General features: G+C 42.7%; 1 protein-coding gene across 1 annotated transcript in view; it reads left to right on the top strand.

Annotated features, from left to right (window-relative positions):
* Positions 1 to 25,768, top strand: part of LOC124544805 (midasin-like) — a 291,545-nt gene that overhangs the window by 117,981 nt on the left and 147,796 nt on the right. The window contains exons 17-20 of the mRNA XM_047123490.1: positions 3,426 to 3,611; positions 8,385 to 8,678; positions 10,126 to 10,375; positions 16,602 to 16,828. Of these exons, the coding sequence (XP_046979446.1) occupies positions 3,426 to 3,611; positions 8,385 to 8,678; positions 10,126 to 10,375; positions 16,602 to 16,828 (957 nt within the window). The remainder of the gene's footprint in view (positions 1 to 3,425; positions 3,612 to 8,384; positions 8,679 to 10,125; positions 10,376 to 16,601; positions 16,829 to 25,768) is intronic.

The raw sequence follows: 25,768 nt of genomic DNA, 5'->3' as shown, positions 1-25,768 counted from the left end.
AACATTTCTGCAATTTCTGACAATCTCGTGCAAAACAGTTTTTGAAGTTTGTGGAAACTCAGCATTCTTGTTGTGAACTATGTGCTTCCACAGTGGATGTTAATTCTGGTGGCAGACTAATGGACAAGCGCACATGGTACACTGTCAGAAGTGCTGATGCATCATGCTTGAAGTGTGGTGGGAATTTAAGGCATGCCAGTGTTTCCTTGATTTGGAGTGTACGTCTCTGCAATGATGGGAAAAGCTTTTTTGCTGGGTGGGGGGGGGGGGGGGGGGGGAGGGGAGGAGGAGGGATGAATATTAGCTCATTGCCTATTCCTTTTGCTCATCTAGAAGTCATGTCAATGCTATTCAGAACTGATTTATTATTTTGTTGTTCTTCATCAGTTTAAACTTTCTTTGAAGACATTGTTGCTACTGTCTTGCAGAAACTAGTACCCAGACCTATGCAGTTTAAAAAGACAGCTTTCACATTGTAATCTGATGCTATACAGCTATATGATTACTATAGTATTGCAACTTAACCTATTGTAAAAGTGGATTTTTGAGGGATATGCAGGGCTACTAAATCATTTTCAAAGCTCTGTATTTTCCAAAGTGTTACATGTGCAGATATAATTGATACATGAATAGAACTGTAAACTTACCAAATTTGCATACTGCACTCTACAGATATTCTACAAGTGATGCTTTCATCGTGTGACACACATCTGAGCGGTAGTCAGTTTCATTCCGTATGTCATGTAACAATATCCTGTCATATCAGAGCAGCACTGATACATTGTCTGGGCTGTTTCGGTGTTCATGGCAGTGTGGGGTATGTAAATACAGTCGTTAATGTACTCCCAAAGAAAAAAGTCACAAAGCGTTAGGTCAAGCAACCGGGTGGGGGGTGAGGGGACAGACAAGGAAACAGAGCCACATCATCTTCACCGCTATGTCCAATCCAGCGATGCAAACGTTGGATTGGGTTGAACATCAATGCCCTAGTGAGATGTGCCTCATCTTGTTGGAATCTTAAATTCATGGAATCAGCAGTCAGTAGTGGAAACAGTGATAACAGCAACACATCGAGGTAAGAGGTAATTGTCATAGTCTTCTCACAGAAGAAAAATGGTCCATATGGCTTTGTCTGTGGGACAGCATAGAAAACATTAACCTTTGTTGAATCTTGTCGTGTTCTGCAATTTCGTGAGGATATTCAGTGCCCCACATTCTCACATTGTGGTGATCGTCCTTTCCAGATAAATGGGAGGCTGCTTCATTGCTGAATATCAGCTTGGGGCAAAATGTTCATGTCAAGTGGTTTCTGCATTGTGATGACAAGTGAAAGCAATAATTTTCTGATTTTAGTTATTGCACAAGCTACAGACATTATGGTTTGAAATTTAACCACTGTCGAAAAATGTTCCCACAGTTTGTTGCAGTATCCTAAGTTTGTGTCTTGTGTGAGCCACTGATTTTTTTGGACCGTGTACGAAACTTTCCCTCACCTTCTCCAACCAGTGCCCATAAATTGTCGATACCGACACGCGGTGCTCTGTTTACGTGGCGTTTCGGTTTTGTAATTCCTTTTGCATGTATACTGCACTGTTGTAACAGATAAACATCTCACATATTCCAACACAAAAAAATCTCTTTTTTGCATTGTCAACATTTTGTCAAGACTTGCACTCATAACACCAGCTGGTGGACATAGTGCAAACTGAGTGAGTTTACTGTTCTGTTCGTGCATCAGTCATATTTGTATGTGTCAAACAATGGAAAATCCACAATAGAATAATAACAATATTAGGAAAATGAAAGATGTGATAGATTGCTACTCACCATACAGAGGAGTTGTTGAGTCACAGACAGGCACTACAAGAAGACTACTGAACAAAAGGCTTTCTTCTAGTGTAGAAAACGCACACACTTTCGTGGCGGCCACCAAGACCAGACTGTGAGCGACTGCACCTGATTTGAGAAGCAATCTGGGTGGTGGTGGTGAGGGATAGCAGGATAGGAGTGGTGAAGGGTGTAGTGCTGTTTGTGGGAGCACGCAGGAACTTGGTGGGAACAGTAGTGCAGTCAGGGGGTTTGTCGGGAGGGCAGTGGAAAAGGAGGAAAGTAGAGAATGGAGGGGACAGCGTTTATTTAGCTGTCTTTTTGTTGTGCAAGTCTGCAACTCATCAGCTCCTCCATATGGTGAGTAGCAGTCTTTTGTCTTTGTAAGTGTAATACTTTGGAAAATATAGAACTTTGAAAACAAATGAATCATCTATAGTACCTCTGTATATGACACCTCATTTTTTATTGGCTGAGTGAATTGGGAGACACGGTTTCCTGTGTCATATCATTCCATTCTCTTGCACTGAGGAACTCAAATGTGCCAGTTGAAAATAAATTACGTTCAAAGATTTTTGACTGAGGAAGCTACATAGGATTGAAATTGTTGTCTGATGGCAATGCCTAGTATTGACAGTGTATACAATCAAATCTCGAGATAATTTCAAAATCAAAGAGTAGTACACAGCAAATTGCAGCCACATTATTTGGAAGTACATTAATCACTTCATGAGTGATGAGTAATAGCTATACTATATCGTTAAGCATATCTAAGCTGTTAGTCCTTGCCAATAATAAGTGAGATCTGAGGGGTAACAGTTTGACTTCACATTAACATGTAGTCAAATGTGCTGGGTGGGTGCTTGAAATAACAGCGCAGTTTCTATAGATGCCGCCTCACCCATCAGTCGTAGTCTCTTACACGATTTTATGCATTGCTCGTGGTTAGTCGTGATTGATTTTTATCACTCTTTGAACTCATTGTCATTTTCTACTCCCATATGTTTAAGTAATTTATATCTGGATTAAATGTGGGAAGGTACAGAGGACTGCAACTGCGGTTGTTGTTTTACTAGAGATTGCTTATCGTATAGCATATATCGGTGGAAGAAAATAAAGAAAAAAGGCTTCGACTGTGGCATAAATTGTAAGCAACTTTGTCCCTGTTTCATTATAGCTCCGGTGTCCTTGCTGATATTTATTTGTCTTATGAATCAGTCATGAGAGAGAACTTCAAAAAATAAAATATTTTGGGGTTATTTGAGGAGTCACTTTTCGACTTGTTTATTATCTTTCATGTTGTGAACAAATTGCAATTTACTAAACTGATCAACTAATTCCAAATGTAGCAAGTATGTAGTCATCAGTATATGGATTGTTTCACGTCAGAGTTCAGTCAGTTTATTTGTTGTGAGCTTTTTATGTAATTAAGGCAGTTTCATACATACTTTGTTGAAATGTTATTGTAGTTATTATTATCACCATCATTAGTTAATTTAAAGGCAAAGAATCAACTTGTTCTAATTGATATTATTGTGCCTGATTCAGTTATTTTAATTATATACTAAGTGTACTTCTAGTTGTAAATACCATTACAGGCAGTGCATGGCTAGCTTGCATGACCTCGGATGTCTGATGTCTGTTATGGGTAACTACAATGATAACTCTAGGAAAGTATGGGCACATTTACATAACCATCTGAAATATGTTGTGTCCATTTGGAAGAAACAGGATGATGAAAAACGGCTTCGTGAGAAGGAGAAAGAAGCTCTTTATGTACACAAGTGAGTCACAATTTCCTTTAGCCTTATCTTTGTTTCTATTAACAACCTTTTATGTTTAACAAATTTGAAAAATATTGTGGTGCTGTTATTGTTGTTATTATTGTAATATTCCTCTAGACATACACTGGACCACACGGTTATTAATCTTGGCAAGATTTCCTCTTTGTCCCGTGCTCTGTCATCTCGACACAATGACTGAGCGAGGTAGCGCAGTGATTAGCGCACTGGGTAATGATTCAAATCCACGTCCAGCCCTCTAGATTTATGTTTTCTTTGATTCCCCTTAATTGCTCCAGACGGGTGCCAGGATGGTTCCTTTGAAAGGCCACGGCTAATTTCCATCACCATACTCGAAACATTCCAAACTTGTTCTCCGTCTGTAATGACCTCGAAGTAGATGGGACGTTAAACTCCAATCTTCTTTTCTTTTCTCCTGGCAGAATAGTTGTTTTTAATTCCTGAGTCAATCTCACTCTAGTTTCTATACACATTTCCACTGTTTTTAGTAAATGCAGAGGATCAGATGCTCTAATAAGCGTCCTATACTGATCTCTGTCGTGAATGGTGTTTTTGGTCAGTTTTTAATCGCTCAAGATCTTTCCCAATAAATGTTGTCCACTTGCTTTCCCTCTAAGGACAGTAGTGATAATCCTTGAATTTTAATAAAGAGAAACTAAAGTGATTACCAGGCCATCAGGAAGACTTATTTCAGGATGTCCTTTCAACGTCCACCTTTGACAGTACTTTCACCTAAGTACTTAGATCATCTTGGTTGTCAGTAATATACATCAGTATTGCTCTTGCATGCTTCCTAATATTGTCTCTCCATCTTCCATCAAGCCATTGTCTCAGTGTTTCTTATCTCTTGGAATCCTTCTTCCATGTACCATCTAGTCTAACATTTAAATCTATATCTACATATATCAATGTTTCTCCTTTCTTTTGCTGACTTCAGTTTCAACACCAGATCGATCCACGAGCAGTGGAATGTAAAATTTTGACTCACTCATTGACCAGAACTTCCTGGGATTTTCTGATAGATTTTTCAGCAGAATCTGACAATGATAACAGCTGTAGGCTTCACACATGACCCTTCTTGTGGATGCACCAGTTGTTGTTATATTTTGCTCTATCAGTTCATTTGCAGACATAGTATTCAGGATTACCTTAAGACCGGTTGTTTTTACCACCTATAACATACACATAATCTTCCCATTTTATACTGGGCAGGTTGAAGTCACCCTCTGCTACTACCATATCCCTGGGGTAGTTTTGTGTTACCCAGTTTAGTTTATTTTTAAGTGATACCAAGCACATTTCTGAATCTGATGAGCAGTAGAGACATCTAATAGTGAATCAAAGTCCACCAATCTTGTTTGCTCTTGTCTGTATTATTTTGCAGCTGAATTCATTTTGGACCCTGCTAGAGCTAATGTTTCTGCTTGTCACCATAAACTCTCTTCATCCATTAGAGTTTTATATGTCTTTTGAACGCGAATTCCATGTGTTGTCAGAAATTTTACTAGTCTCCACTTCCAATTTCAGCCAACTCTCGGTTTCTAGTAAGTCACGAAGGTGAGTGCTTCATATGAAAGATATGAGGACTGGGTCTTTGCTGTGGATACTGTAGCAGTTCACAAGTGATATTTTGAGATTCTTACTCTCCGGATTTGCTAATTGGTCTGTTGAGATAATTGGTTTATCTGATGCTTATTTTTCTATTGGATGCCTCAAAGATTCACTTAACACAAAAAGTACATAAATAAATAAAATAAAAATTTGCAATCCACACAACCTCTGCCGCTCAAGTGGACATTTGTGGTACGTAGCGCCGAGGCCGACTTTACAAGTTTCCCCCGAGTAGTGCAAGTCGGAGGAATCTGGAGCCCGTCTCATCACAAAACCTCTGTTTAGACCTATCACTCAACTCCAATCCAGAGGACTTCAACCTTTTCTCGGAATGATGCTGCCAATAGACAACTGTGCTGAACTTCATGAGGGTAGCTAGCTGTCTTCACCATGTAAAAATACACACTCTTCTGGAGATATCCATTAATAAAATATTTTCAGATTTCAAGCCACATAAAGTGGTTTACGGTCCACGAACTTTCAGCAGAGATTTCCTCCTTTCCATCGGTTGACTGTTGTGTGAATGCAGTAGCTGCGCTTATATAGCCATGCCGTCGTCAGTGACGCCCCACACCATATATGGCAATGTTTCGGTTGCGCGACCACCTTGCCAGCTTCAACTCCCCAATCACAGGATCCACTGTCTTTATTGATGGTGTTGTCAAATATTTTGATCTCTATTACTTCATTCATTATTCTGTCAGTCTGTTAATAATAGAGGTATTGTCAAACGCAATTCACTGTCCGTTTTCCAGTGCATGTTCTGCTACAGCTGGTATTTTAGGACAGCAGAGGTGAAAACACTTCTCACGTTCTATATGGCACTGTTCAATAGTGCAGACAGTCTGACTGACATAAAACTGTCCACACCCACACGGTATTTTGATTTTGTATACTCCAGGTATTCTGAGGTCTGTATTGTCTTTCACAGGCTTCATTAGTTGCCAGATGCACAGTAAAAATGCAATCTTCATTGTGTCTTCTTCGGAGGCTTTCTACTGTTGTGGCTTGGATGAAACTGCTTGTTAAATTTGTCTTTTATTTTAACCATTTTCCTCGAAAACTTTTCGTAAGTGGCTGAGTTCCCTCTGCAGGTTTTCGGTGTCTGGGACAGTTACAGCTCGATACACCGAGGTCCTCAGAACAGCCCGTTTTTCTGCTTTGTGCTGGTAGCTGGTGGCATGCCGATACCAATCTGTGTGGATAGGCATGCAGTAAATGCTATAACCGAGGCATCCATTGGGTTTACAGTGGACAAGAACGTCCAGCAATGGCAACGAACTGTCCTTCTGTGCTTCCATCGTGAACTTTATGTGGTCGTGTGTGTTGCTGATGTGTTCTAGGAGCCCTTCCAGCTTTCCATGCCCACAAGGCCATATGATGAAAGTGTTGTCAGCTTGATAAAAACGCCTAGGCTCTGCAGGAGCCGTGTCCGAGGTGATGTCCTCAAAATGCTCCATAAAGAGGTTGGCTACAACTGGGGCTAATGAGCTCCCCATCACAATGCTGACCGTCTGGTTGGAGTATTCTCCACCGTGTAAAAAAAAGATGACTTGAGGGTATGTTTAAATAAATCTACAATGGTGACATCAAAGAGCTGGGACAGCAGGTCTATAGAGTCTGTGATGGGTACACATGTGAATAGGGAAACCACATCAAAGGTAATCACAATATCCCTGTCACCGAGGTGTAGACATTTAATTCTGTCGATGAAGTCCACCGTATTTTTTATATGGGGCATGCGATGTCAAACAAACATCAAGAGGAAGCTTTGCAAATCTAGAGATTGGTGGTCCGTTGGTCCTCACTATAGGCTTTAAAGTAGTACCCTTCTTATGCACCTTTGGCAGACCGTAGAATGTGGGTAGTCTCACGTCAGTGCCGGAGGGAGAAGGTTTTTAATAACTCTCTCTTCCAGCGAGGACAGTTTGAGAAGCCCCCAGGTATTCCTCACTATTCTGTATTTTGGGTCGTGAGAGAATTTTTCGTACATGTCTTCCTCCAGCATCTGTTGGATTTTGGTGTCATAGTCAGCTCATTCCATGAGGTCAGCAGCATTTCCCTTGTCAGCTACCAGGACGATGACGAGAGGATTGTTGCAAAGAGCACGGAGGCCATTGCATTCAGCTCTAGTCGTGTTTGGTGCTGACAGCTTGAATTTTAAAAGAATGTGACTCATTTCTCTACAAATTTGTTCTGCAGTTTCACTGGAAAACTTGAGAAATGCTTGAATGACACCACTTAATATATCAGCAAAAGGGATATTTCGTGGTGAAGCCACCCAGATTACACACATTCCCCTATTTTATTAATGTCTTCAAACAGTGAAAACTCCAGGTAGGAATATCAACAATGTAGGAAAAGGTAATTGCTACTTACCGTGACGTGTCTTATTTACGGTTGTTAATGTCTTCACTGTGTCTGCCATTCTCTGGAAAGAACTGAGAGCCAGGCAAAAGACATCTCTGCCCGCGCGTAATGTTTAGATGTTATTAATATAACATCAAATAAGTATCAAATAGCATGTTATTTGATGGTGTAGGTGCTTATTGCAAATATTTCAGCTTGATTGCAGTCTTACGGGAACTTGAAAAAATGTATGGTGAAAATCCCATTTTCTACATATTGATAACAAAATTTCCTGGTGAGTAACAGAGAAACAGAACAAAGAGAAGGATCTCAAAAATGAATCTAACCAAATAAAGACAAAAAATGGAACTTGCCGGATGACAGCTGACGTATAGATGTGCAGAACCTGAGAAAAAGCTTGTTTTAATAATAGCCCTCCCTGAATGTAGTGCAAGAGTGGAAAAGGCCAATAGAAATAATAATCTTCAAGAACTATGCAGTACTGTCATCCAAGATCCTCGATTGCTGAGTTCCCTCTTGTCCTTTCCTGCTCTCTCTTCTGTATCCCATGGTTCAGAGAGACTTTCACACAGTCTCCTTTAGTAGTCCCTCTTTTTCAAAAATCTTTCCCTTGCTAATGGTAAGTATCCCACTGCAAATGAAAGTATTTTAATGTATCCCTTTAATTATTGTACTTTCATAATAAAAAGAAGTTGAGCCTACAAAAGTGAGTTGATGCAATTTTGATGTCTTTTTCAGTTATTTATTTGTTTATTTATTTATATGTTGTGACAGGAGTACTGTATCAGAAGAACAACAAAATGAAGAGGAGCTAAATAAACTCTTTCCAGTGTGGAGCACTCAAGACTTTTCAGAATTCCAGCCACAAAGCCTTGAACAAAGCAGGCCAGTTTCAGATAGCGTGGCATCAAAGGATTCACAGCAGACAAATCCTTTATTAACGGAAGATGATTTCTACTCAGTAGTAAAGCTACACGGTTCTCTTGTAAGAGCCTTCAGTCACTCATTGTGGCTTCAAGGATCAGCCAAACAGTACACACCTGATTTTTCAAAGGCATTACTCCTCAGGTCTGGCTTCTACATTAATTCATTAGATAATAACATTACATAACTGGTTCCTCTTGGCCTCGCCCCTCCGCCCTCACACTCATCCCTTTCATTCAGTTCAACCTCCATACTTCCTCTCCCTCAAGTTCATCCCATCTCTCACCCCCCCCCCCCCCCACCCACCCCCCCCACCCCCCACCACCACCCCCAGCCCTCACTTTCCTGCCTCTTTTCTCACTCCCTTGCCCTACGTATTAAGCACAATCTTTTTCTAATTCACACCTTGTCCTGTTTCATTCTCTGTCTTGCTTTCACACTTCCCATCTCTCACTGCACAGCTCAATATCTCTCTCTCTCTCTCTCTCTCTCTCTCTCTCTCTCTCTCTCTCTCTCTCTCTCTCTCCTTCCATCAGTAATTCTTCCACATATTTTCATCACATGTATGTAAGACATAAAGTAATATTTGAAATAGGATGAAATCAGTAATTAATTTCTTTTGACAAAAACTAATTTTATTTATTTTTTATTTTTTTATTTTGTAATTCTCAGCAGTTTGTGATCTGCGTCTCTGTAAACACTCAGTTATCAATTTTGAGTAAAATTGGACGAAGTATTAGGATTTGTCTCACATTTTTAAGTATTTTTAAGTTTCTATCTTAAATTAATGTTGTATGAAGGTGTAATATTGCACTGTCATAAATTTAATATTTGCATAAAAAATTTCAGTTGAGTCAAGTAACAGAAGGTGAGATACATGTAGTTCAAGCCACAAAGAAACACACTCCTAAATCTTTGAAAAGTTCTTTTCTAATGAATGAAATCAATTGATAACCTGTAGAACCAACAAGGAGGTTTCACTTTTTAAAGACTAAAAGTTAAAGTAGAGGGTTGTTATAATTAAACTTCTGCTACTTGGGAGGACCCCTATGAAAAACTACTGGTCTTAGGACAATGAAATTTTCTGGAGATACTTGTAAGAACATGTAGAATAGAAATAACAAGTAAATCAATGAAAGAAGCACATTTTAATTTCTACACGGGAGGATAACAGGTGTTAATTGCATGATTTCTGGCTGTGATGCTGCATGAAGAACAGGATTTATCACAAGGGAGAAGTTGGCAAGTAACTTGAAGTTTGTACAGGTGCTGTTTTACAGTTACTCACAACACTTTTCAAACAGTGGGCTGTGGAATGTTCAGCTGTCGTGACACAGCTTATGCATGGCTTGGAGATTACACATTGTACCCAGTATTCTCAGCCATGGCAACAGTAATTTCTTCAACAATTTGTGGCACACCTGCCCACTGGCCTCTCCCAGTAGCAATTCCCGTAAAATGCCTTCAATACAGAAAAAACGTGTAGTTCCTTTTTCCAGTGATTTGTATGTTGTAACTAATATGTTTTATTCCAGAGATGAAAATGCAAAAATATTTAACAAAAAGCAATTTTTTTTTCATACAAATACAGGTATGAACACATGCATGAAGACATTCCAAATATTCTTCAGTCACAGAACAGCTTTGTTGACAGTAAACTAATTGCAAGTCTTCTGGTACTGGCGACAACAGAGTCACACAGAAAAAGAGTTGAAAAAAGTGATTTCTACCAAACGGGGCAAATCGAGGAGACTGCACGATGCCTTCCTGTGCTGAGGAGAATTCGAAGTGATATTTGTAAGCTCTTAGAGCAGTTCCCAAATTTTCCTACATTGAGTCAGGTTGGTATTAGATTAAATGAAAGACAGATTAATAAATTGTTGCTAACCAATTCTCTCTCACCAAACTCGGAAAAGGTAAACTACATGTGGTTCAGACTTGTCAAAGATTTTCTCCCATTGTATGCCATATCTAAAATATGAAGATAAACGGATAGAAGTCAATGTCAGTGTTAAATTCTTCCAATTACAACTTTTTAATAAATTCAGTTGGGAGCATACCACAGAACTACTGATGCACCAAAATAAACTTTTATTTTCAAGCTCATCAATCCAATGTAAAGTTGTCAAAGTCCTAAGAATAGCTTGAATTATTTTACATGTGAACTCAAGAATATCCTTCAGAGGCCTGTTAAAAGGACTTGGAATAGTAACTACTGCATCCCAGCATATTTGTTCCTTAAGGAAATTTGATATATTTTTCAGACCAACACCTCAATCCATGGAATCAAATCTAGAAATAAGAATAATCTCCGTAAAGATGTACAGCGACTTACTTTGGTCCAAAAATGTGTCTTATTATTCAGAAATACACATTTTCAGTAATGTGGCATCAACATAAAAAGTTTAGCTACTGATCAAGTTCAGTTTTGAGGAGTGCAGTGGATTTATCCTGCTACTGCATTGATGAATATTGTTGTAGAACCAGTTAATAATATCAAAAAATGTGAATGTTATGTAAAATTTGACTTCCGCACAATGCAGTACAGTAATGTGATACATGTACATGTTAACAACTGTTGTAAACTGCTTTTGTTCAGTGATGCTGGGCTACAATATCTCAAGAATTATCTTGTGCACTTTGATGTATATACATAATTTAGATGCAAAGGTAAACACTCTATGAATAATAGAGGCAATGAGTCATCGACTGGCATATACACAAGACTCAAAACTTTTCTAGCTATTGCAATAAGTACTTTTTCTGAGCTAGAGTACACCACACGCACACACGCACACACGCACACACACACACACACACACACACACACACACACACACACAAGTGAGGTGTTTTGTCAAGTGCAATGGTGAGGGGAGAAAGGAGTCATGAAGCAAGAGCGAGGCTTGAGGTAGTGTGGCTGATGGCTGGGAGGGAGGACGCAGTTGCTTGGTACATGAATGTGATGTGGACACGCACTGGTGAGTTTGTGCAGCCCATGATGATGATGATGACAGTGACTTAGATGGGTAGATCAGGATGGAGTATCAGAACAGAGGGACAACAAGAAAATCCAGGAAAAATGTGGGAATTTTTTCATCAGGGAAGAACCCAGCAACTTTGTAGAATTTCAGTAATTTTTCAATGTTTTAGTTTTAAGTTGAATTTCGGTAATTTTGACTGGTAAGAACTGATACCGTAAAAAGAATTTTGCTGTAGCCTGCTACTGCAGAAGTAAAACATGAGAGAATGACACTGGAATAAACATTAGTTGCAAAGAAAATGCACCATTTACCAAAAAAAAGGGGGAGGGGGTCAAAGGCTTTATGATGAAAATGATGAAAACTATGCAATACTTCCTAACAACAAACTGCTTTCGAAGAGTGTGATATCACAACTGTTTACATTTCTAACGGGTCATGGGAAAATATTGTGAATGATGGTTTGAGAAGCGTTATCTCAAAGTAAATTTCCTTTTATGCTGGATGAATCATGGTACGTGTGGGAATGAGCAACTAATTTCTGAAGTTGTGGAACATTTGACTCTCATTCAAAACTTAGCACTTTGAGGACCAGCCACTTCGAGGAATGTCAGACCCCGAAGACCAGCCATTTAAGCCATTATTTAAAATTTTGCCAATACATTTTTGTTTGATATATCTTAAAGGGTAATATATGCTAAAAATAATAAGCTTAAAGGTTAGTTTTTCATATTTATTTAATTTTTTCACAGATCACAAGTTGTGCAATAATGATTTCAAAAAGTATAGGTTGAAATGCTAGACAGAACATGTTAATATTTGGGGTGCAATAGTGAAATTTATAATCGTACTTGTCCAAAATATTTAGCTGCTGCATTTTAAGCTGTGCTCTTAGGATCCTGCCTAACCATCACATGGGGAAAAACAGCAAGAAACTTTTGATTATCAATATTATAAGTGAAAGCTTAGCTTTTCCTATTTGTGTGTCTGCACCACTGATCAGTGTTGTTTCTATTGGCTAACTGCATCATTTGTCTTATGCTCTGAATATCTGCTGTCATTGGCTGGCAAGTTCACGACATGAGCTGTGATTAGCAGACAAAAGCACACTGCAATCTTGACTTCAGTGCTTCAGAAGCTACTGTGCTGTATTGGATGGAATTCATATTTATACTTTCATAATACCGAAATATGCAGTGTAATTTTGGTGTGTGTTAAAGATCTTTCTAAAACACATTATTTTTTGCTGGATGCCACTTGCTAAAGTGCCAGGAAGTTGTACATTGTTGCCTAAAAACTTTACCATTTAAGGGATTGATAAATTGTACAGCTCTGAGGGAAAGTATATTGTCATGTAACACAGAAAAAGTGTACTTTCACCCTCCGGGGTATACTGTATCTTAATCCGGAAAGAAAGTATTTTCACCCGGAAAAAATTGTATTTTTAACTTGGAAATACGAAATTTATTTATTCGTATCTCTTTATTTTTTTGGCGTATACACCCTGGATTAAGAATTTTTACATCACATTTCTACCAAATGGTTAGAAAAATATCAGTTGAATTAACAACTTTTGTACTGTCTTCACCAAACATATCTTACTTACACTGTATCAGACTTCTTTGTTCAAATGCTTCGAATTAGAATGAATCGCAAAGATCGTTTGTAAGGTATTTCCTTAACTAATGTCCATTGTTCATATATGCTTGTGCTTTGTGTCTCTGCTTATCTCCAAGGCAGACTTTAATCTCTGCATCTGAGCTGGTACTTCCTCTCTCAAAGTTGCTGCAATTGCCGTCCCAAGTTAAAGACCTGCGTCACATCTCAACATAGACCACCACACGCATATAAAAACAACCCCTCACACAGTATTTGTACCTTTAGATTTGATATCTTATTTTGTAACTTTTAGTTGCGAGTATCGTTCATCAGAAAGTAGACGTAGGGACAAGCATCACTCCTCTGTAATGGTATGTGTCACTCAGCATGGAGTGTGAGGCAGCCAGCAAAGTTTTCAGTCTTGTTTGTGAGCATGTCTATGAGTTGTTGCCTCTACTATTCTGTGAGTGGTTATAATTGCTGGAGCTCATCCAAGATCATCCTGCAGACACGTATTTAAAGAGCTAGGGATCTTCATTGTAGCCTCTCAATATATATATTCACGAATTCAAAAGTAATAGCAGTGTACATGGCTACAATACTAGTGGAAAGGATGATCTTTACTACTCAAGGTTAAATTTAACTTTGGCTCAGAAGGGGGTACATTATGCTGCCACAAAAGTCTTTGCTCACTTACCTAATAGCATCAAACGTCTGACAGATAGCCGTATAGCATTTAAAAGGAAATGAAAAGAATTTCTTAATGGCAACTCCTTCTACTCATTAGATGAATTTTTGGATATAGTAAGTGGGAAATTCCCCCCCCCCCCCCCCCCAAAAAAAAAAAAAAAAATAAAAATAAATATCATGTAATATTTTGTGTAATGTAATATCTTGTATAGACACATTGTATTAACCTGACATGTTCCACATCATTACGAAGTGTCATACTCATGATCTATGGAACAAGTACTAATCTAATCTAATCTAATCTTTACTCCTAATTTATTTACATTCTGCCAGAACTTTCTATTACTATATCAGGGTGCATAAGTTTGTGTGTTTGTAGTAAGTTTAATTTTGCTCCATAAATGAAAATCTGTTGATTCCCCCCCCTCTCTCCCTCCCCCTCTCCCTCCCCCACCTCTCCCCCTCCCCCATCTCTCCCCCTCCCCAATCTCTCCCCCTCCCTCCCTCTCTCTCTCTCTCTCCCTCCCTCTCTCTCTCTCCCTCCCTCTCTCTCTCTCTCCCTCCCCCATCTCTCCCTCCCCCATCTCTCCCTCCCCCATCTCTCCCTCCCCCCATCTCTCCCTCCCCCCATCTCTCCCTCCCTCCCCCCATCTCTCCCTCCCTCCCCCCATCTCTCCCTCCCTCCCCCCATCTCTCCCTCCCTCCCCCCATCTCTCCCTCCCTCCCCCCATCTCTCCCTCCCTCCCCCCATCTCTCCCTCCCTCCCCCCATCTCTCCCCTCCCGCCCTCCCTCCCTCCCTCTCTCTCCCGCCATCTCTCCCCTCCCGCCCTCCCTCCCTCCCTCTCTCTCCCGCCATCTCTCCCCCTCTCTCCCTCCCCCATATCTCTCTCCCTCCCCCATATCTCTCTCCCTCCCCCATATCTCTCTCCCTCCCCCATCTCTCTCCCCCTCTCTCCCTCCCCCATCTCTCTCCCTCCCCCATCTCTCTCCCTCCCCCATCTCTCTCCCTCCCCCATCTCTCTCCCTCCCCCATCTCTCTCCCTCCCCCATCTCTCTCCCTCCCCCATCTCTCTCCCCCACTCTCCCTCCCCCACTCTCCCTCCCCCATCTCTCTCCCCCACTCTCCCTCCCCCATCTCTCTCCCCCACTCTCCCTCCCCCATCTCTCTCCCCCACTCTCCCTCCCCCATCTCTCTCCCCCACTCTCCCTCCCCCATCTCTCTCCCCCACTCTCCCTCCCCCATCTCTCTCCCCCACTCTCCCTCCCCCATCTCCCTCCCCCATCTCTCTCCCCCACTCTCCCTCCCCCATCTCTCTCCCCCATCTCTCTCCCCCATCTCTCTCCCCCATCTCTCTCCCCATCTCCCTCCCCCACTCTCCCTCCCCCACTCTCCCTCCCCCACTCTCCCTCCCCCACTCTCCCTCCCCCACTCTCCCTCCCCCACTCTCCCTCCCCCACTCTCCCTCCCCCACTCTCCCTCCCCCACTCTCCCTCCCCCACTCTCCCTCCCCCATCTCTCTCCCCCACTCTCTCTCCCCCACTCTCTCTCTCCCCCATATCTCTCCCTCCCCCATATCTCTCCCTCCCCCATATCTCTCCCTCCCCCATATCTCTCCCTCCCCCATATCTCTCCCTCCCCCATATCTCTCCCTCCCCCATATCTCTCCCTCCCCCATATCTCTCCCTCCCCCATATCTCTCCCTCCCCCATATCTCTCCCTCCCCCATATCTCTCCCTCCCCCATATCTCTCCCTCCCCCATATCTCTCCCTCCCCCATATCTCTCCCTCCCCCATATCTCTCCCTCCCCCATATCTCTCCCTCCCCCATATCTCTCCCTCCCCCATCTCTCTCCCTCCCCCATATCTCTCCCTCCCCCATATCTCTCCCTCCCCCATCTCTCTCCCTCCCCCATCTCTCTCCCTCCCCCATCTCTCTCCCACTTTCCAACTCCCCACCTATTTTAGTTCCATGAGGACTATTTAACTTAGTATCTCAGGCAGGGATAGTAGCTAATCTCCTTTTATGAAATGCATGTAATCCATTCCAGTTTGACATGTTTTACTTCCTTGAGAAAGCCCTCACTATGGATGCATGGAATATAAAGTATATCGGACCTACCAGAATCACATAAAGTCTGTTGGTGGCGTGTTTTAAAGTATTTCATTCACAGTCTGTTATAAGTTATCTGTGAAAATGTAGTGTGCATCTTCAGAGTGTCATTCTTGAGCTACATGTCACTCTGGTATTGGCAGGAAGGTATCCTCATAAGAAGGACTCAGCTGATTTCAGGATGTTACTTGTTTATGAGGATTAAAACGTTTGTGTACCTATAAGGAATATGATTTTAAAATTTACTTATCTACCCATAGCAGATCATAAAACTACAAAAATGGTTGCTTCTTCCTCTCAGCCGGTCTTGTTGAGGTGAAGTCTTAAGAATTATGCATGATTTATATGTTGTCTCATTATGCACACAGATTTTAGTGAATCATTTGTGTTCAAGCCTGTACTAATAAAACAAAAACTACATGGTTCCAGAGACCTTTTCAAGGCTCAAACATCTATGATGTATGTAAATGTAGACTGAAGTGACAAGTGAAAATTTGTCCCAAGACCAGGATTGGAACCTGCATATCCTGCTGGAGACCCAGGTTCATATCTCGCCCTTGGTACAAATTTTCACTTGTCACTTCAGTCTGCACGTATACATCACCATCTCTAATAAATCAACTACCTGATAATTTATTGTTCTTAATTATGTATTTTAATAAAGAACTGTTTCAAAATTTCCCAGATGCTCATTGTGGTGGACCGAATATTGGGATTTCCTGTCTCAAGCCCACTACCACGCTTTCTCACGGGGCTGGAACTTTTGCTGAGTAAGTTTGAGGAATGGGAACAGAATGCTCACCAAGGTGTTAGTCTGCTGGAACACCGTGCTGCTCTGACACAGCTGATTTTCGACTGGAGGCGGAAGGAACTGGACTGCTGGAAATCGGCATTCGATGCTGCTTTGACCAGGTAACTGGAAGGGGATTTGTTGGGGTCTAAAAACACACAATTTGCAAACATGTGGTACGGTTCACTCCAATTTGGTTTTTTGCAGAATATCTATCAACAGAACATTCCGCTTACGAAAAGGGTAGTCAGCATGATCTTGCTAGCTAATGTTTCTTGTCCCCCCCCCCCCCCCCCTCCTCCCTTCTCTCTTTCTTTGTACAACAGAGTACTGTCTCATGATTTACTAGTTATCATTGTTACCTATTTATGCAAGAGTTCTACGTTGGATTTTCAGTTTCTTGCTACCTGTGTACTAAGCTCCAAGCTGCAAGAGATTTAGTCCGCTGTGTATTGTCTTTTGCTATTATAACTTAATAAATGAACTCTTCTTTTCTATAATGCTTTCATCATCCAGCCATGATATACTCCACTAAGGCACGTATACCACATGATAACCAAAGAAGACATGTCAAGTTGCAGTCAGGCACTTGGCCACTAGGCCATTAGTCCAGATTATGAAGATATAATCAATGAACCTGAACCAGACTATGGGTTTGGTGTTTTGGTAGGTTAGGAAGGTCTTCTCTAGAAGATGTCCACCTGGGGACAGCGTATCTGAGTGACAAAAACTCCCTTTGTCACTATACTGGGGGCTCACTAAGGCCTTCACAGACAGGCACTATCCACTAGACCTAGTCTGCAAACAGATCTCCTGTGCCATTTCCACTCACATTCCCGGTCCTCCCACCACCCTTAAGGACCAGTCACAAAGGAGCACTCCCATCATCACCCAGCACCACCCCAGACCAGAACAACTTACCATATCCTTCTCCAGTGCTTTGAACACCTATCATCGTGCCCTGAAATGAGGGCCATCCTACTCGAGATACTTCCCACCCCTCTTAAATTGGTGTTCTGTTGCCCACCCAACCTCCACAACATCCAAGTCCATCCATATGCCACTCCCAGTACCAACTCCTTGCCACAAGAATTGTATCCCTGTGGAAGATCAGGTGCAAAACCTGCCCTATCCACCCACCCATCTCTTTCAATTTCAGTTCTGTCACAGGATATCCTACCCCATCAGGGGTTGGGCCACCTGTGAAAGCAGCCATCTCATTTATCAGCTCTGTTGCAATCATTGCACAGATTTTTTATATTGTTAAGAGTACCATCCAGCGGTCCACTAGGATGAACGACCTCCACCAAACTGTGGCCCAGAGCAAAGTAGACCACCCTGTGGCATAACATGCAGCCGAACTCGAGACCCTTGATTTCAATGGCTGCTTCACTACTTGAGCCATCTGGATCCTTCCCTCCACCACCAGCTTTTATGAACTTCACAGATGGCAGTTATCCTTACAACACACAATTATCCTGGCCTCAACCTAAGGTAACATACTGTCCCCACACCCTGCATCCAACAGTTTCCACCGCCTCTGTCATATCATCCCTTCCCCATTCTCATCTCCCACCCTGTTTATTTGCAGCCCTCTGCCAGCTTATCTGCCTGTCTTTCCCTGCTCCTCTCATTCCGCCCCCCTCCCCTCACCTCTCTGCCCCACAACCTCCTGATGCTGCTCCTGTTAGTGTTCTAATCCCTGCATACTCCACCAGACAGTGTTCGTCTCTTTCCCCAACCATTCCCTTTGCCGCTCCCTCGTGATTGCAGCTTGCATTCCACGTAATAGCTGCCTTCCAGTCTGAGATGCTGGAGCTGGAGTTCGTGTGTGAGTGAGGTGTGCTTGCTTGTGTACGTGAATGGTGTGTGTCTCTTTTTTACTGATGAAGGCTGTGGATTATGTAAGTGTCTTTTAATTCTGCCTATCTGCAACATAACATGTCGTCTTTACCGTAAATAGCAATCTGTCTTTTCCTACCTGGAGTTTCCACTGTTTGATTTTTGCTGAACGGCTTCCTTCCATCCTACAACCCTGCGATGTTTTCCATTGTTGCTCTCTGTAGCATTACTCTTCTCAGTGTCCATTCTTTCCTTTGTTTATTCATTGCATTCCAAACTGTATCTACTTCCGAGCCACAATGTATCAGCGATCGTCCACATACAACACAGACTTTTTGTGACCACACAGGTTGTTGATGCAGCATCTAATGCCTTAGATTCTTTCCTCCAATATTATAATTATATTTATCCCTATTGATCCCACATCATCCCTCTTCCTGATGAACTCTAGCGTTTTATTTTCCACACTTGCCCTTGACACACACACACACACACACACACACACACACACACACACGCACGCACGCACCCTGTACCTCATCATTCCTTTTCATCCTTGTATCTGTACTTTTTAACGTATTTGTGCATATTTTTACATGGTTTTGTGTATTTTTACATATTTGTTCATATTTTCTGGTATTTGTGCATATTTTTGTGTATCTTGTGTGAGTTTCTTCATGTCTTTACGTTTTCTTTGTGGATCTTTACACATCTTTTCACTAATCCAGCTCCTCTCAGAAACAGTAACCCCTATTGTGCCCATTTCTGTGTCATTCCCGTTTCCTTTTCACCATTCCTGCCACATCTTGCTACAGCAGTTCAGGAAAGTGTCCCTTTCCGTTGCTAAAAACCAGACCCACATCCTGCTTCTCAAATGCTGCCTAAACCATGGAATCCCCACAAATGACCTACACCTTTTCAGGCTCCACCAGTCCCTGGCCCTCACAAACCTGGTACCACGAAAACACATCTCTATGGCACAGGCATCCCAGAACCATCTCTGCTCCCTCCACAAGATACTATTACTCTGCAATCCCTACTCCATACATCACATCACCAAAATTGAAACCTTTGCTCTCCAGAAACTGGAGGAGCATTCCAGACGCCACTTGCATAAATTATCCAACCTGCTGACATCCTACTGCTGCCTCGGGTCACCATTATCCGACCCCTATTGTACCCACAGTGTTCCTCCTCGTCCCCCCTGTTAGCACCTAAACCCTGCCTACCTGACCTTCTCAACTCGCCGCATCCTTCCAAAACTCCCTACCAATTTCCACCAAAACCAGAGCCAAAACATTCCTGTAATACTGTTGTTAACATGATCATCAAAACCCTCAGCTCCACAGAAGTTTCAATCCTTTCCTAAGGCCTCACCTTTAGCCTACACCCAACTTTAACCATGCTAGACTTTTCAGAGACCTACTCTCCTCCTCCCAATCCCTGCAATGGAAACATCTCTTTCCCACCAGTCCTTCCAATCAAAACACCCTAATTCCAACACTGGACCCTGCCTCCCAGTTCGTACCACAATCCAACTGTGATACTCCCCCCTCCCACCTGCTTGTCACATTCCAGGGATCCCTTACCTCTAACTTAATCTCACTATCATTCCCTGGGTCCCTTCCTCAGAACACCTACCTTTCAGTAGAAGAAAGAACAACCACAGACAATCTCAAAACAAATCCTGACCTTATTATCCTACCTTCAGACAAAGGTTCCACTACTGCTGTTGTGAATCACAGTGAGTACCTGGCAGAAGGCCTCCGCCATTCATCTGACTCCACCTGTAAACTCTGCCAGAGTGATCCTATCCCAGAAGTCCAACACAAACTTCAATCGCTGCTTAAAGCTTTACGCTCTTCCCAGAACATATCCGCAAAATCCATTTCCCTCCTCACCCCCATGACACCCCACACACCCATTTCCTACATGCTCTCCAAAATATATAAACACAACAATCCTGTATGCCACATTGTGGCTGGTTGTTGTGCGCACACTGAACGAATTTGAGCCTTCATTGACCAACACCTCCAATTATTTTATTTAGAAACATTCGAACTAGTCTTGCAATGTGTGATGAGTGCAGATGTTGCTGTAGGATAGTCAAAGAGGGAGTGGTCTGTGTAGACTGTGGGATGGAATTTCATTGGGGTGCTTGTAGTGGGAAACTGAATGGGGAAGTCAGTGAGGCTCTTCCATGGAACTGTAGGCTCTGCAAAAAAGACAAGAGAATCACTGAACAGAAGGCAAAGATTTGTGCCCTTCAGGCTGAATTAGATCGTGTGAAATTGAAACTAGATAGATTGAATGGGGGAAAATGTCGTGGGAACTGGGTAAAGGTAAAAAGCAATGGGCGAAAGTGGAGCAGCTCGACAACTTCTACATTTGAGCTATCAATATCGAATAAATTTGGCTCGTTATCTGAAGTAGGAGGGGAAGAGCCTCATACAGCCGTAGGTTACAGTAGGGTGCAGCGGGCTTCTAACCGAGAAACTCAGTGTAGGTCGGTACCGAAAGAGAGTAGGTATAAGAGAGTCTTGCTGCTAGGTAGTAGCCATGGGAGGGGCATAGGCCAGATGGTGCAGGAAAAGTTAGGAGCACAAGTATTGTGAAGTCAAGTGCTAGCCATAGCCAGGTGACAGAGGACATAGGAAAATTATGCAAATGTTTCGGCAGAGAGGATCACATCATTATAGTAAATGGTGCAGGAAATAGCATGGCTAAGAACAGTAGGGGTTACCAGGATAAAATAGGAGTAGCACCTACATACACAAATGTGAGTTTCATGGAGGTCCTGCAGAACCTTGACCAGCTCCAGGTTAATACTTCTGTGAGCCGTGTTTACTCCGAGTTGAGCAGGTTACTGCTGACTGAAATGAATTCTCACATGACCACAGTGCCTGTTGGTACAATTGGGAGATGGGGTTATACTAGACATAGCCTGCACCTGAATAGGAGAGGGAAAGATAGGTTGGCTGAACTTTTTGCAGGAAATGTACAGGGGGCCACCATCACACAGTGCAAGATCCGTGTGGTTACTGGTGTCAGAGGGGCCCCTTTTTTAGGATAAAATCAAGTTTCAGGCATCCTGTTTCGAAAGAAGTCACTGAAGCAGAAGTGTCCCACAAGAATGCACAGAAAAGTAAGGTTAGCTTATTCGACCAAAATTTCAGAGGATTGAGTAATAAGGTAGAAGAGCCTCTTGCCTGCTTGCAAAATTTAGAGGAAAAGAAAGACATCCTGTGCCTGTCTGAGCACCACATAATCACAGGGTTAGATAAGTTACATATAGAAAATTACAGTCTAGCAGCTTACTTGTGGAGAACTAATATGGGAAAAAGAGGAGTTGTTGCATATATTAAGACAGAACACAACTTGAAAAGCATTGACACAAGTAGATTTTGTAGTGATCAGCACATAGAAGTGTGTGCTTGTGAATTAATGCTGGAAAACAGTTCACTTTTAATTGTAACAATACATAGATCCCCACTGGGAAATTTTGCATTATTTATGAGGAACCCGGATTACTTACTGTGCTGTCAGTCCGACATCAGCAAGCAGTTAATAGTTAGTGATGACTTCAGTGTAGACTTCCTAAAGGATTCTGATAGGAAAAATGATCTGGAAACCTTTTCTGGATCCTACAATTTGCTCTCAGTAGTTAACTTTTCAACACAGGTGGATGGAAGACAGTAGGTCCCTAATTAATAATATTTTCTTTGGTGAGGCACAAAGCAAGAAAATAACTGTTTACACAGTAACAAATGCTCTCTCTGATTATGATGCACAGTTAGTCAGGATAAATGACATAGTGCCTTACGGTGTGAATGCACCTCAGTGGAAGTCAGGTAGAATCATTAATGATAACAGGGCAAATGTTTTTAAGAGTAGTTTACGAGAAACAACCTGGCATGAAATTTACAAAGAACCAAATGCCAATATAAAATTAAATCTATTCCACGATAAAATTCGTATCAATATTTGAAAATAGCTTTCCGCATAAGCTAATCGGAAGGGACATTACACAGCCGTGGAAAAAACCGTGGATCACTAAAGGGGATTAAAGTATCTTGTGAAAGGAAAAGGGTAATGTATCTTTTGGCAAGAACAAGTAGAGACCCTGCAGTGGTCGCACACTACAAGAACTACTCAAAATTACTATGAAAGGTTATTAAAAAATCAAGAAACATGAACATAATGTCAGAAATCAGTACGTCTGACAACAGAGTTAAGGCAGTATGGAATATAGTGAAGCAAGAAACAGGATAACATTAGTACTGAATTGAATGGAAGGGTTATAAATGACAAATCACAGGTAGCAAATGTATTTAATAATAGAAGAAAGCATAGGGACCAACAGTTAAAGAGAAAGATCACAGCAATATGTTTAAGAAGTAACCCTCATAAAATTACATCATATGAATGTACCACCAACTTCTACTTCTGAAATTAAGAGGTTCACACTTTCTCTCAAGAATAAAAGATCTTCTGGTTTTGATGGTGTTTCCAATACAATACTAAAGATTTGTTCCTATATAATAAGTCCAGTACACAGTATTGTCCTAAATATGTAATGCATCTCTAACTCGAGGCATTTTTCGAGAGACTAAAATATGCCGTTGTTGAACCCCTCATTTAAGAAAGGTGAGAAGTCAGACGTCAGTAACTACTGACCTGTTTCACTGCTGACTTCAATTTCCAAAATTTTTGAGAAGGTGACGTGTTCTAGAGTAGTATCTCACCTCGGCAACAGTAATATTCTCAGCAAATCACAGTTTGGTTTTCAGTAGGGTTGTGCTACTGAGAATACCATTTACATGTTCACACACGAGGTGTTACAAGCATTAAATAACAAAATAGTACCGGTAGGTATTTTCTGTGATCTATCCGTGGCATTTGATTGTCTGAATCATAGTATACTCCTAGATAAATTGAAGTTTTAGGGGACTGATGTTATAGCCAACAAATGGATCGTGTCATATCTAACCAAAAGAATGAAGAAAGCTGTTCTTAGTAGTAATTCTGCCAACATAATCCAGGGTCATAATTCTGACTGGGCAGAAATCACGTACGGGTTTCCCTGAGGCCGAGTCTTAGGTTCGCTACTGTTTGTCATATACACTCCTGGAAATGGAAAAAAGAACACATTGACACCGGTGTGTCAGACCCACCATACTTGCTCCGGACACTGCGAGAGGGCTTTTACAAGCAATGATCACACGCACGGCACAGCGGACACACCAGGAACCGCGGTGTTGGCCGTCGAATGGCGCTAGCTGCGCAGCATTTGTGCACCGCCGCCGTCAGTGTCAGCCAGTTTGCCGTGGCATACGGAGCTCCATCGCAGTCTTTAACACTGGTAGCATGCTGCGACAGCGTGGACGTGAACCGTATGTGCAGTTGACGGACTTTGAGCGAGGGCGTATAGTGGGCATGCGGGAGGCCGGGTGGACGTACCGCCGAATTGCTCAACACGTGGGGCGTGAGGTCTCCACAGTACATCGATGTTGTCGCCAGTGGTCGGCGGAAGGTGCACGTGCCCGTCGACCTGGGACCGGACCGCAGCGACGCACGGATGCACGCCAAGACCGTAGGGTCCTACGCAGTGCCGTAGGGGACCGCACCGCCACTTCCCAGCAAATTAGGGACACTGTTGCTCCTGGGGTATCGGCGAGGACCATTCGCAACTGTCTCCATGAAGCTGGGCTACGGTCCCGCACACCGTTAGGCCGTCTTCCGCTCACGCCCCAACATCGTGCAGCCCGCCTCCAGTGGTGTCCGGACAGGCGTGAATGGAGGGACGAATGGAGACGTGTCGTCTTCAGCGATGAGAGTCGCTTCTGCCTTGGTGCCAATGATGGTCGTATGCGTGTTTGGCGCCGTGCAGGTGAGCGCCACAATCAGGACTGCATACGACCGAGGCACACAGGGCCAACACCCGGCATCATGGTGTGGGGAGCGATCTCCTACACTGGCCGTACACCACTGGTGATCGTCGAGGGGACACTGAATAGTGCACGGTACATCCAAACCGTCATCGAACCCATCGTTCTACCATTCCTAGACCGGCAAGGGAACTTGCTGTTCCAACAGGACAATGCACGTCCGCATGTATCCCGTGCCACCCAACGTGCTCTAGAAGGTGTAAGTCAACTACCCTGGCCAGCAAGATCTCCGGATCTGTCCCCCATTGAGCATGTTTGGGACTGGATGAAGCGTCGTCTCACGCGGTCTGCACGTCCAGCACGAACGCTGGTCCAACTGAGGCGCCAGCTGGAAATGGCATGGCAAGCCGTTCCACAGGACTACATCCAGCATCTCTACGATCGTCTCCATGGGAGAATAGCAGCCTGCATTGCTGCGAAAGGTGGATATACACTGTACTAGTGCCGACATTGTGCATGCTCTGTTGCCTGTGTCTATGTGCCTGTGGTTCTGTCAGTGTGATCATGTGATGTATCTGACCCCAGGAATGTGTCAATAAAGTTTCCCCTTCCTGGGACAATGAATTCACGGTGTTCTTATTTCAATTTCCAGGAGTGTATTTCCCACACCTCCTAAATTGGTGTTCCATTGCCCTTCCAACCTCCACAACATCCTAGTCCATCCTTGTGCCAGTCCCAATCTCAACTCCTTGCCACAAGGATCATATCTCTGTGGAAGACCCAGGTGCAAAACCTGCTCTATCCACCCACCCAGCACTTCCTATCCCAGTCCTGTCACAGGTTTATCCTACCTCATCAGGAGCTGGGCCACCTGTGAAAGCAGCCATGTCATTTACCAGTTCTGCTGCAGTCTTTGCACAGCTTTTTATATTGATATGACTACCGTCCAGCAGGATGAACGCCCACTGCCAAACTGTGACCAAGAGCAAAGTAGGCCACACCATCCCTTTCCCTTCGCTGCCCCTTTCAGATTGCTGCTTGCATCCCACTTGATAGTTGCATTCTGGCCCGAGATGCGGCATTGGCAGTTGTGTGTGCATGAGGTGTACTTGCGTGTGGGTCTCTCTCTCTCTCTCTCTCTCTCTCTCTCTCTCTCTCTCTCTCTGTTACTGGTGAAGGCTGTGGTGGAAAGCTTTATGTAAGTGTCTTTTAATTGTGACTGTCTGCAACTCGACATGTCTCCTTTACGGTAAGTAGCAATCTGTCTTTTCCTACGTTATTGATATTTTTGCCTGGAGTTTCCATTGTTTGACATGATAACCAAACCTTTTT

This window comes from Schistocerca americana, chromosome 8, assembly GCF_021461395.2.
Source record: "Schistocerca americana isolate TAMUIC-IGC-003095 chromosome 8, iqSchAmer2.1, whole genome shotgun sequence".
In the NCBI taxonomy this organism is placed as follows: Eukaryota; Metazoa; Arthropoda; class Insecta; order Orthoptera; family Acrididae; genus Schistocerca; species Schistocerca americana.
This window is presented reverse-complemented; position numbering and strand designations above follow the sequence as displayed.